Source organism: Acomys minous, assembly GCF_964271855.1.
Source record: "Acomys minous genome assembly, chromosome: 13".
Taxonomy (NCBI): domain Eukaryota; kingdom Metazoa; phylum Chordata; class Mammalia; order Rodentia; family Muridae; genus Acomys; species Acomys minous.
The window spans coordinates 3,204,289-3,217,000 of record NC_140495.1 but is presented as its reverse complement, the minus strand read 5'-3'; the positions used below and the strand labels follow the sequence as shown (position 1 = coordinate 3,217,000).

General features: G+C 52.0%; 1 protein-coding gene across 4 annotated transcripts in view; it reads right to left on the bottom strand.

The window, feature by feature from the left end:
- Window positions 1-12,712, bottom strand: part of ULK4 (unc-51 like kinase 4) — a 293,347-nt gene that overhangs the window by 187,260 nt on the left and 93,375 nt on the right. For all 4 annotated transcript variants that reach the window (XM_084753198.1, XM_084753195.1, XM_084753197.1 and 1 more), the window contains exons 26-29: window positions 11,023-11,074; window positions 10,851-10,945; window positions 4,749-4,800; window positions 4,405-4,549 (exon numbers count right to left, since the gene is read on the bottom strand). In XM_084753198.1, the coding sequence (XP_084609324.1) occupies window positions 4,405-4,549; window positions 4,749-4,800; window positions 10,851-10,945; window positions 11,023-11,074 (344 nt within the window). The remainder of the gene's footprint in view (window positions 1-4,404; window positions 4,550-4,748; window positions 4,801-10,850; window positions 10,946-11,022; window positions 11,075-12,712) is intronic.

Here is a 12,712-nt window from a genome sequence, read left to right as displayed (position 1 = left end):
TGAGCGCTGGTCTGCTCCCAGCAACTCTCATGGCCACTGCACCCCACTCTGCCTCACCCTCTTCCCGTGTGTGTGTGTGTGTGTGTGTGTGTGTGTGTGTGTGTCTGTGTGTCTGTGTGTCTGTGTGTGTCTGTGTCTGTGTCTGTGTCTTACTGGGAATGGAAGCCAGGGCCTTGTAAGTGCTCCCACATGAATTCCACCCTGACCCAGAATCCTGTGCCTGGAGGAAACAAAGAAAGTTCCAGATGTCCACTGAGCCACAGGAACGGAAAAGTAGACAGTCCGCACAATGACTACTGCTAGGCAGGACTGCTAACTGAACCTACAGCGTGTGGCCGTTGACGGGAATCCATCGAGATCCCAAACTCTCAGAGGAAATGCCTTCTGACCTGTGAGGAGGAAAATGTTCCTCCCCGGACTCTAAAGATGAAGCCCTAATAATTTATGAGGTCGAATGACCCCGATGACTTTACAGGTAACAAGAGAATTTTTTTTAAATGAGAAAGAAAGAAGGGTTGTGTTTATATTCCCCAGGAGACACACCAGGTGGCACGCCATCACAGTGACGGTACAGACCCATTTTACCAGCATGAACCTTCCAATGCCAAACGCTCAGCTAAAAGCTCACCATAGACACACCACAGAGCTCAGATGCGTGTGTGACTGTCCCTGCTCAGCACCTCTGACTTCGCGGTCAGACAGGAGGCCCTACATGCACACTGTCATCCCGTCCCACCTGCTCAGGGCGCCCCGTCGTCTCCTCTGCAGTCTCCCTGCACGGAAGCTCACTCCTCACTCGGGATGAGGCTCCTTCACTTCAGCTGGAGACAGAGAGCAGGCACCGCCCCACACCCTTCCTTGCCGCCATCTTTGAGAGAATAAAACCCTGGAGAATCTTCCCTCCGCACCCCACCCCGCCGCCGTGAGGCTGCCATCCGTGAGAATGACAAGGCGGAGCCTCACAGGATAGCCAGACCCATCTTAAGGGAAAAGAAGTCTTCTGGCCTCTCTGGGCCAGAGGTCAAATGACCCCGATGACTTTACAGGTAACAAGTGTACTCACTTATCCATCCGTAATTAGAAAAAAATAAATAAATCTTTTTTAAAAATTCCTAGGAAAGTCTCCACCCATTCTTAGAAATTATGTGATTTCTACCCTGTAACTAGCCCACTTATCCCTTAGCTGACTTGCATATCTACCCACATCTATTCCTGGCCTGGGATAAGCTCCACTCCAATTGGTCAGCAACGCCAAGTGGGTGGAAAAGAAGGGGATAAAAACTGGGAACAGCACTGGTCAGCGGACCTGAAGGACTGTACACTGGGACAGTCTGTCCTGACACTGGTGTGAACAGGGAACTCTTGCTCCTCAGTAGCAGCACTGGTAAGTTAGCTCAGCAAATGACGGTTCCAACCCCATCAGGGGCGGCCTCACCTTATTGCACAGTCAGCTCTCAACTGTTTGCGTTTCTCAGACTTCACTGATAGTGTGATTTGGGTACTAAAGTCCTGAGAGGTCCTGATGTTAATTAACTAACAAGGTCGATTTGGGCTTAAGTGCCATTAAACACTGTCTCTTCACTTCAGCATGGTCCTTGAAAATCCATCCTTGTCTATCCACTGACTAAAAACCAGCATGATTTTCTGGAAGATGGGAAATCTGTTTTCCCAAAGAGGAAAACCCCTTCTTGTTAGTAAGGCGGTAACGTTGCCCAGACCCCACCAGCTGAAGGGGCAGAAACAAGCAAGGACATGCACACGAGTGGACAGACCAACAGACACAGGAGCCATCAGACAGAGGTAACCGCCAGGCAGCCTGAGTTCCCTGACCATGGGGACAGAGGGAGCCATCACAGAGATTCTGAGCATGGGACTTGACAAATGGCTGCTGGCTTACAGTGGGTATATGAGAAGGCGGGGTGAGTCAGCACCCTCTGACGTCACTGTGTGGGTCCCACAGCAGAGCATGCGAACGGGCCTGCCATGGAGAGCCTTCGCAGGTCTTCTGAAGGATCTCGGGCTGTTGCCACCCAATCTAAGATGGACTCTAAACCCAATAAGATTTTGTCATGACCGAGAGACAGATGGGATGTGACACATGAAGATGGGGAGGGCTCCGGTGTGAAAACCGCCACCGGCAAAGGCCAGCAGGAAGCCACGGCACAGACACCGCTTAAGAGCTTCACCATGGAAGCCAGCGTCAAGCCTCCGCACCAACGGAGTGCACATGTCTGTCACCCCATGCCAGCTGGTCTCTGGTGACGTGCTACAGAAGCCATATGGGACACAGGAGAAGCAGCTCTGTGCAGCCTGAGGCAGAATCCCCAGAGCTCTCGGGTGGGAGCCACCAGCGGGACAAGACCATGTGTGACGCTGAGCAGTGGGTGAAGGTGCACATGGCCATGCTGATGACACCAGATCCATCCCTGGAGGTGCACATGGCCACGCTGATGACACCAGATCCATCCCCGGAGGTGCACGCGGCCACGCTGATGACACCAGATCCATCCCCGGAGGTGCACGCGGCCACGCTGATGACACCAGATCCATCCTTGGAGGTGCACGCGGCCACGCTGATGACACCAGATCCATCCCTGGAGGTGCACGTGGCCACGCTGATGACACCAGATCCATCCCTGGAGGTGCACGTGGCCACGCTGATGACACCAGATCCATCCCCGGAGGTGCACGCGGCCACGCTGATGACACCAGATCCATCCCCGGAGGTGCACGTGGCCACGCTGATGACACCAGATCCATCCCTGGAGGTGCACGCGGCCACGCTGATGACACCAGATCCATCCCCGGAGGTGCACGCGGCCACGCTGATGACACCAGATCCATCCCCGGAGGTGCACGCGGCCACGCTGATGACACCAGATCCATCCCCGGAGGTGCACGCGGCCACGCTGATGACACCAGATCCATCCCCGGAGGTGCACGCGGCCACGCTGATGACACCAGATCCATCCCTGGAACTCACAGGGTGGAATGAGAGAACCAAGTCCCGAGTGTTGTCCTCTGACGTCTGCACACAGCCACCCCCCCTACCCCCCCTCCCCACATACAAAACAAGTGGCTTCTTCAGTTAGAGGCTCTGAAACTGTAATACAAAAAACTGCAGGTGGTGACAGACAGCCGGTCATCGCCCCACAACTGGCTGGAGCAGGACCAGCCCCTTCCCATCATGCACTTTGTTCAGCCAGTCAGGCCAGGCCGAAGCCACCTGAAATGTTAGACTTTATGCGGATCTAATGCTAGGTGAGGCATTTCAGACCCTCGCCACTGGCAAAGCACAGCACGATTACACCTGTTTCCTGCTCTGTGGCATGCCCACCTTCCATGCCACAGACAGAGGGAGGCACCGGGCAAGGCTGCCATTCTGGACCGCCTGCTCATGTGACTGACTGGAGCCCAGGTCTGATGGAAGCTACAATCTGGCAAGCACAGGGATGCAAAATCTGCAACCTTGCATTAATCCCGTAAAATAATATTATAGGGAGAAGCAGCACCCCCTTTAGCACTCTGAGAGGTGTGGTCTGTGTGCCTGTAATGTCAGCATGAGGCTGAGAAAGAGTTGTCAACTCAAGGCCTGCCTGGGCTACATACAAGTTCCAGGAAAACTTGGGCTATAGAGAGAGACCCTCTCAAAATAAACAAAAAGTATTCTGTTGCTCCAACTGAGAGTTCTCTGCACCATGAGACTCCACTTAGAGCTCCCCTCTCCCCACTGGGAGCTCCTGGGAACCCTGTTGCTGTGTCCTTGCTGTGTGAGCAACCGGGCAACCGGAAGAAAGAGAGCGTCCCTCCTGTTCATACTCTTCATCCAAAGGAGTCCGGGGAGAGGGAGGATTGGCCTCCATCACTTATTTCTGAGACATGCCAGGAGAAGTCTCAATTCCACACTCCACTAGTCTTGAATCATAAGCCCCTCCCACCCCCTGCTAGGAACATTTTTCAGTTTGCATAAGAATTCTGGGGGCTGGAGAGATGGCTCAACAGTTAAGAGCACTGTCTGCTCTTCCAGAGGTCCTGAGTTCAATTCCCAGCAACCACATGGCGGCTCATAAGCACCTATAATGTGATCTGATGCCCCCTTCTGGTACGCAGGTGTATGTGCAGATACCTGCAGATAGAGCATTCATAGAAATAAAATATATCTTAAAAAAAAAAAAAAAAAGAGCTCTGTACCCGCCAAAGACGCCCAGCAGAGGCTTGTAAAGAGGAACTAGATTTCTGCATTCTCCACAGTGGAACAGCCACTGCCTGTGTCTAGACCTCTCCAGCGTAAGACCATGTACAAAGACACGGGGTCGTCCAGACCTGACCCTGTCGTGGGGCCAGCTGGACAGAAGCTCCCTAGAGAGGCGCACACCCCTGTTCGCGTGGGCAGACGGTGCTTACTGAGGCAGCAGCTCGCCCTTGATGAGTGCCAGGAGGCTGCTGTCGGAATCACAGCTGGTCTCTTCGTCGCTGTCCTCTGGCTCCTGACTCACCAGCAGGGTCGTGGTCTCTGAGAGCAGCCGCAAGCTGAAGAGTCTCCACTCCACTAGAAGGAAGAAAACAACGCCAAGACTGTGAGTCTGTGCAGAGAGGGGAAGACCAGGACGTGCGCTCATCGGGTGGTACGCACTCCCAAGGCAGGAGGGTGAGGACAGGCCACCCCGGGTCCCCAGCAGCACCCAGCTACTCCCAAAAAATAAAACCCAAAATGTGTAACCCGTTCTCAGTGTCAGCGTCTCACTCACCGTTCTGGCTTTGAACCAAGGCGACCAAGGGTGGGAGGATGTAGTCAATGACCTAGAAGAAACGACAGGAAGCTCAGCTTGGAGCTCCATAGGGACAGCAGCTGTGGGGTGCCAGCCCTGACCTGTCCCCAGGCAGAGTCACTATCACAGGAGAGAGGTCATCTGGGCTAGCAATGCGAGAGTGAATGCCCTCATGGTGGAAGGCATGGTGGCCGGAGCGGGAGGAGCTGGCCACACGCAGAGGTCAGGAAGCAGAGATGAAAGCCAGTGCTCTACTCACGCTCTCCTGTTTACTCAGCCCAGGACACTGCCTAACGAATGATGCCGCCCACCTCGGGTCCCCCCACCTCAGCTGACCACGTCCAGAAAGTCCTTCGTGGTTATCTTGTCTGCAGTGATCTGCATCCTGTCAGGCTGCAAATCAAGCGTCACGCTCCCCTTAAACCACGCAAGAAGCAAAGGCCCTGGCTGGGGATTTGTCTGCGCTCCTGGGACCTGACAGTGGAGCCGGTGTGATGGCCAAAAACCAGACAGACAATAGAGGGAGAGCAATCCCCCAGGGAAGGAGCCTCCACAGCCAACAGACACACAAAATTTCTCAACCAGTGACGTCAGACACAGAGGGTTTAAAAGAGCTAATATGTTACAGACAGATAGTTTAAACCAAATCAGCCAGGGCCTGCAAGTCTGCGGAGGCGGATGCAGATGCCTCACCACGTTAAGAGTGACTTCATGTAGTGGGTTAGACGCAATCCCACCCCAGCACCCACAGCCCAAAGGCTCACCAGCTCCGCTTCTGTGACCTGATTACATGCATGAAAACAGAGAGAGGGACTCTCACAACTGACAACAGCATTTGGATGGCATGACAGTCCACGCTACGAAGGAAGGCGGTGTGCGGCCCCGCATACGTGCTCAAAGACTTTGGAATCTAATTCTACCAGCATTTTGTTTTTAATTAATGTGGCATGTCTTCACTACCTCAAGGCAACTGCAACAGTGTCCCGGAGTGACAAACTATCTTCAGGAGTGCGGCAGAGCCTCTGCACAGTAGCCTGCGGAGGATGGGGGTTTAAATATGGAGCTGGAGTGCAAGACCATGGAGAGGACTGCTCCCTTGTGCCTCACCAGCACCGATTTCTTTATCAGACAGCTACTCGACTGTAAATGTGAGGGCTGAAGAGACGCCACAGCATGCTCCACTCTGCAGAGAACCAGAGTTCGCTTCAACACAAAACTACCGAATGACTCATGACTACATGTAAGCCCAGCTCCGGGAGTCCAGCGACCTGTGGCCCCTGTGGGCACCTGCACTCAAATATGCATACCCGTGCACAGATGCGCACACATAGACACATACACATATAAACACATGTACACATACACACAGTACATACATACATACACACACACATATAAACACACATACACACAGTATACACGTACACATATAAACACATGTACACACATACACATATACACATATAAACACACATGCATGTGTACACATATGCACAGGACCCATATACACACATGCACCCACAGAGACATACATACACACACATACAAAACAAGGAAATAAACATTTAACGACATAAGCATTAGTGCTCACTCAGCAATTCATACTGAAGGATAGAAAAAGTAGAAAAGTAGGGGTGGCTGTGGTCAGGATTCATCATATGAGAGAAGAATAAATAAATTAAACCAAAAACAGACAAGAAAGAAAAAGTTGAGAAGTAATCTGGTGATTTTCATTAATATTCTATTTCATAACTCCTGGTTCTTAAGGCAGGTCATTGTCTTTCAGACTCTAGTAAGGAGGAGACTAAGAATGAACACTCAACAACCGTCCTGCAGATTCCCCATGTCCCCCAGGACACCTCAAGGGTCACTGTCTTTAATGACAGTCCTGGGCAAGGGGTGTGTGTAACTGACACATCCTAATATCAACACATGTGACTCCTGTGCCGACACCATCAGCCAGTGTGTTTGCACAATCATAGGATAAATTACAGAGGTGAGCTGACAGTGTCCACAGGGGGCTCGCTCGGCACCACTGTGTCATCACGTATAGATATGCGCACACACGAATACAGCAATGAAGAGTTGGTGACCTGGGGCTTCTGGGAAAGGTGGGCATGTTTGATGCAGCCACTAGGTATCGGATCGGAGGCAGCCAGAGCCTGTGGCGACCAGGCCGCTTGATGCTTCTTCTCTGCCTAATGCAGTCTTTCCACTGTCTCCTAGGGCTACAGGCCGCAGTTTGAGTGTGCAGGGGAGGGGAAGGAGGGGGCGCCGCGTGCTCATTTTTAAAGGTCCAAGATGGAATCAAAGCAGTCCTCTAGAGACACCAAGCAAGATGGATATCTACACCCAGAGGGCAGGCTGGCCTTCCAGTCTGTTCCCACGTCTCTGGAGCTCACGTTCTCACTCCCCCACTGCTCAGTGGCTGAGGAGGGCTGAGGGGAACAGACCATGCGAGGATGCCATGGTCAGTGCGCATGACAGCACGGGCCCAGCACCGGGGCAAATGTGTCCTCTCAAAACACAGTACCACTTGATATTTCATATGAATGGTTTCCCATAAAACTGCATGCGCTTTAGTTTGTGTGTTTATGGCAACACTCTGAAAATGGGATGCGCAGGCCTCAGCAGCCACTGACCAAGCTTCCCACAGCACGGGATTAATTGTATTCCCCTAAGTGCAGACAGAACTCTCTCTGAAATCACACAGGGAAAACATCGATGTCCAATGCCAGGAACACCACTCTTTGGGTTGACCTGACTCCTGGCCCCTCCCACACAGGGTGCAGGAGCAAATAATACAAATAACCCATCCACGCAGTTCAGAAAAGGACCGATTTTGACAAAGTGGGGATAAAGCAAAGAGTCACTGAGATAAAGATGTCTCCAAAAGGTGACATTCAGACCTGAGTGGTTCAAATGCTATCCCACCCCCCACCTGAGGAGTTTCTCTGACCACAGCTGCCTTACCTGTAACCTTATGCCCCTCCTAGAGCATAAAAGTGACTTATGTACTGGGCATGGTGGCACACGGCTTTAATCCCAGCACTCAGGAGGCAGAGGCAGGCGGATCACTGTGAATTATAAGCCAGCCTGGTCTACAAAGAGAGTTCTAGGACAGCCAAGGCTACACAAAGAAATTCTGTCTCAAAAAAAACAAAAAAACCAAACAAAAAAGAGTGACTCATGCACCTAAATCCACACCTGCAGGGTCACCTGCTAGAAACAGCCCCTCAAGCACCGCTGAGGGCCAGGACACCTCTCTCTGATCCCTATGTGGCTCTTCCCCCACCCCCACCCCCACCCCCCACCCCCCACCCCCACCCCCCGGCCACCGCTCCCAGGTAAGGCCGCCCTGGCCAGGTGAAGCTGACCTTACGGTCCATTCAGGCTTCCTTCCTTGAACTTGTGTGTCAGGGAGCGGATGCTGCCCAACTCTAGGCCTGGGCAAGCAGAGCCACACCCTCTGCCTCTAGCACATACTTCCTATCCCGCGTAACACTTGACTCCCCTTGCACACTCAACTCAAGAAATGTGTCCTTACACAATCAGGCACCAACCAGCAGACTTCCTTAGCCACACTACATGCTGCAAACCTTGGCCTTGCTCTCTGTTTTTCTTAGTAACACCACACTCGTGCATGCACACAGGCAACACAGGCTCAGGCTGGAGCTGACTGGAAGGCCTCAACTCAACTCACTGCATTCTCCAGCCTTCCTTTAAAGAGGTGGTTCTGGTTCACAAAACAAAACAAACAAAACAAAAAACAACAAAAACCCACTTTACTTATGATAAAAGAAACTTCACATTGTCTCTAGTTACTGAGGTCAGAAAGGAGGGGTAAGAGTTAAAGGGAGTTAAAAAAATTTTACATTTACATTTAATTATTTTACATTTAATTTTTTGCCTAATATCCCATCAGTGTGGACCAGGAAGGGCACGCCACTCCTTTTGGCACAAACTTCTGGAATTCTGACAGAAGTTACTAGAAACATGAACACTTTCCCTCTTGGACTAAGGTCCTGGTTGTCCCAGCTTTGCACACTTGACAGGGTTCAAGCTAAACTGTGTTTTCTCTTCCTGGAAAATCAAAGAAACATATGCAAGGAGCTAGAGGGAGAGCTTCCCTCTGCTACCTGATGCTGTTGGGCTAGCTCACACTCACTTTCTCCTTTTTCATACAGTCTAGGACATAAGCCCAGGGAATGTCGTCATGGCTCCCTGCCTTGCCCACCTGCCCACACCGCCACCTCCCCCACCCCCCATAGGTTACCATAATCCAGGCAATCGCCTACAGACCTGCCTACAAAGCAATCTGATCTAGACAGTTCCGGGAGGCTCCCTCCCTTCCAAGGTGACCTTACATTGTCAAGCTGGCAATTAAAGTGAATTTGTGCACAGATCTGGTGCTGCCATGTTCTCAGTGAACCTCTCCTTGGTCAGGCTCCCTACTCAGTGTAGGGCGACTCACAGGATGCCTGTACTGGGTGGCGCTGGCCTCAGTGAGCCTGCTGAGGATCAGCAGCAGCAGCAGCAGCAGCAGCAGCAGCAGCAGCAGCAGCAGCAGCGGCTGGCTCAGTGCTCAGCAGGAGGTCAACGCAGCTGGCTGTACTGTGCGAGCTGGCATCGATCAGGAGCCCTGACACTAGTGTGGGCCTCCCTGGGGTGCGGGTCTTTTTCCTCATGCATTCCAGTCGTGCCCAAGAAAAGATAATTAGAAGCTCTCCCATGGGCTGTGGCATTACAGAGCATTTTTATGGAGTGGAAAGTTGTGATGATGCCTTCTCTATCATAATTGAGGCTGTAGTGGCAATAATTAGCACACGTGTTTCATGATTAGAAAACACACTAATTAAATTTCTATTTAAATACAATACAGATATTTATAAACTCTGTATCTGAGTAAATTAGCCATGAGGTTATTGTTCATTAAGCAACAGGATCAATAAGTAACATCTCACTCAGAGGCCTGGGACTCGCCGGCAAAGCACCGTGGCCGGCCCTCTCCTATTAGGTGTGGATGGGGACATGGGCCAACAATATGATTGAAAAGCCCAAATCCAGACAGTAGGAAAGCCTGAAGAGACAGCGGGGCGCTTTGAGGGCCATTTCTGTGCGGACTGTGGTAGAAAGTGACAGACACCAGCAGGAGCCGCTCACCAACCAATCAGCACAGGAGCTGAGTGAGGCGCCCACCCACGGGTCTGGGCAGCGAAGGGAACGCCAGCTCTGCCACCAAGCCCTGGCCACATATTCACTCCTAGAACAGGGAGAAGCCTGTTCCTAAAAATATGGTCCCTGATGTCACCTGCACATGGAAGGCAAAGGTGTGACAGGGCTGCAATTGCGGGAAATGGAGCTCCTGGCAGAGGCCAACACAAGGCATCTGAGGAAAGAGTTCACACAGAGGCTTCAGGGAGGAAGGACAAACAGCACCTACAAGGCCACCTCACAGACACAGGAGCAGTGTGACAGACGCCACAGAGAAAGGCACAAGACTGCCTTTTGATGCCAGCCAGCATTAGCAACTGCATGAAACAGATGGAAACAGACACATCACCAAATGGAACCGGACTACAGGGGTCAGGAAATTACTCAGCAATGTAGATGTGTCTACAAGATGCCTGCCTACTAAGAGGACAAGCGACTGAAATCACAACCAGTGGCTGCTTCAGCCGCCGCCTGATCACAGCGGGAGCCAGAACAAGTGACTTGGTAAGTCGCAAGTCACAGCTGCACTTGGGCATGCAGACGGACACACACATGCACACTCACACACACGTGCACACACACACACACGCACATGCACACATGCACACACGTGCACACATAATACACATCTGCAACACCTTCTTCCACAGGCGTGTGCTACTGCCCACCACAAGGAGAAGGGGGCAGGAAGTGATGGAAATATTCAGAGAAACTTGCCCCACTCCGACCAACACAATTGGAAGGAAAGCAGTTTTGCAAGGCTCTCCCTGCTCTTATGCATGGCTTCTGCATGGATGAACATCTGTCACCCCTGGTACACACGCAGGATTACCAAATAAACAACCGAGGGCTTTCCTAGAAACTGACCGTAGCACGGTAGCTGGACAGCAGAACCGGGTACTGGATCACAGCTTCGAACGCGGACAGAGTGACCTTGATGAACTCCTCCGATGCCGCCATGCCTAGGATCACAGAGGTCTTTACTGTCATGTCTGCCCGCCCTTCATGACTTACATGTGTCGGTGCACACACTGCTCACCTATGGCTCCGTCTATGTTCGTTTCTCCCAAGTCAACTGACGTGATGTGACTCTGGAAAAGAACAAGTGCTCAATAAATGGAGTTTCAAAATAACTCTGAAATAAAAGTAGGCAGTTGTTAACATTCTGCCTGAAGCCACACCTCTGATTCTTTAATTCAAAGAAAAAACTAAATACATATGGTACAAACACTGCAATCAGTAAAAAATGTGTTTATAGCCGGGCTGTGGTGGCACACGCCTTTAATCTCAGCACTCGGGAGGCAGAGGCAGGTGGATCAATGTGAGTTCAAGCCCAGCCTGGTCTACAAAGTGAGTCCAGGACAGCCAGGGCTACACAGAGAGACCCTGTCTTGAAAAAAAAAAGTGCTTATATAAATACTATACATAGCATAAACAGTTAATTCTCTCTCTGTGTGTATGTGTGTGTGCGTGTGTAAGTGTGTGTGCGCGTGTAAGAGAAGGTGGTTCAGGGGTTAAGAGTTCAATTCTTGGCACCAAGTTGGGTGGCTCGCAACTGTGACTCCAGCTCCAGGAGTTCCGACACCTTTTGGACTCCACAGGCACCTGTGCTAGCATGTGCACACACTGCACACACGTGTGTACATACACATAATTTAAAAGAAATATTTCTTAAGATTTATTTTATGTGTACATCTTGCCCATAAATGCGTGGCCCGTGTGCATGCGGCTCCAAGGGCTGCAGAAGAGGGCACTGGGCCGCCTGGAACTAGAGGTAAAGAGTTGGAAGCCCCCAGGGTGCTGGGAACTGAACCCAGGTTCTCTGCAGGAGCAACAAGTGCCCTTAACTGCTGAGCATCTCTCTCCAGACACCTAATATACATCTCAAAATTTTACTACACATAAATTAAAACCACAGGTTTTAAATATACAAATGAGATTTAATGTTGCAATAATTCATTAGTAAAAAACACACACAGAAGGGAGGACAGGTAGCAGCGACAGCCACTTATGCTGTCATCCCCCCACCTGGAGGCTGAGGCAGAGGGGAGGCCTGAGTTTCAGGCTACCCAGTGATACACGTGATACCCAGCCGTCCCTACAGTGTGAAGACCTTGTCTCAAAATACATGTATGAGAACAATCCAGCTGATAGATAACTCTTCCCGCCAAGCCACCTCCCCCTCACCACCTCCCCCTCACCACCTCCCCCTTCCCCTCACCCCCTCACCCTCACCCCCTCACCCTCACCACCTCCCCCTTCCCCTCACCCCCTCACCCTCACCCCCTCACCCTCACCACCTCCCCCTTCCCCTCACCCCCTCACCCTCACCACCTCCCCCTTCCCCTCACCCCCTCACCCTCACCCCCTCACCCTCACCACCTCCCCCTTCCCCTCACCCCCTCACCCTCACCACCTCCCCCTTCCCCTCACCCCCTCACCCTCACCCCCTCACCCTCACCACCTCCCCCTTCCCCTCACCCCCTCACCCTCACCACCTCCCCCTTCCCCTCACCCCCTCACCCTCACCCCCTCACCCTCACCACCTCCCCCTCACCCCCTCCCCCTCACCACCTCCCCCTCACCACCTGAAGCTCTAAGGACCGACTCCTAATGTGGCGCTATCAGTCATTCCAAAGAAAATGCAGGTGAAGCAGAGCTCAAGGCCCCAGCGCACGTCTCAACACTACCTAGCGCCTGGCTTTAGAGTTACCACTGCATTCAGCTCC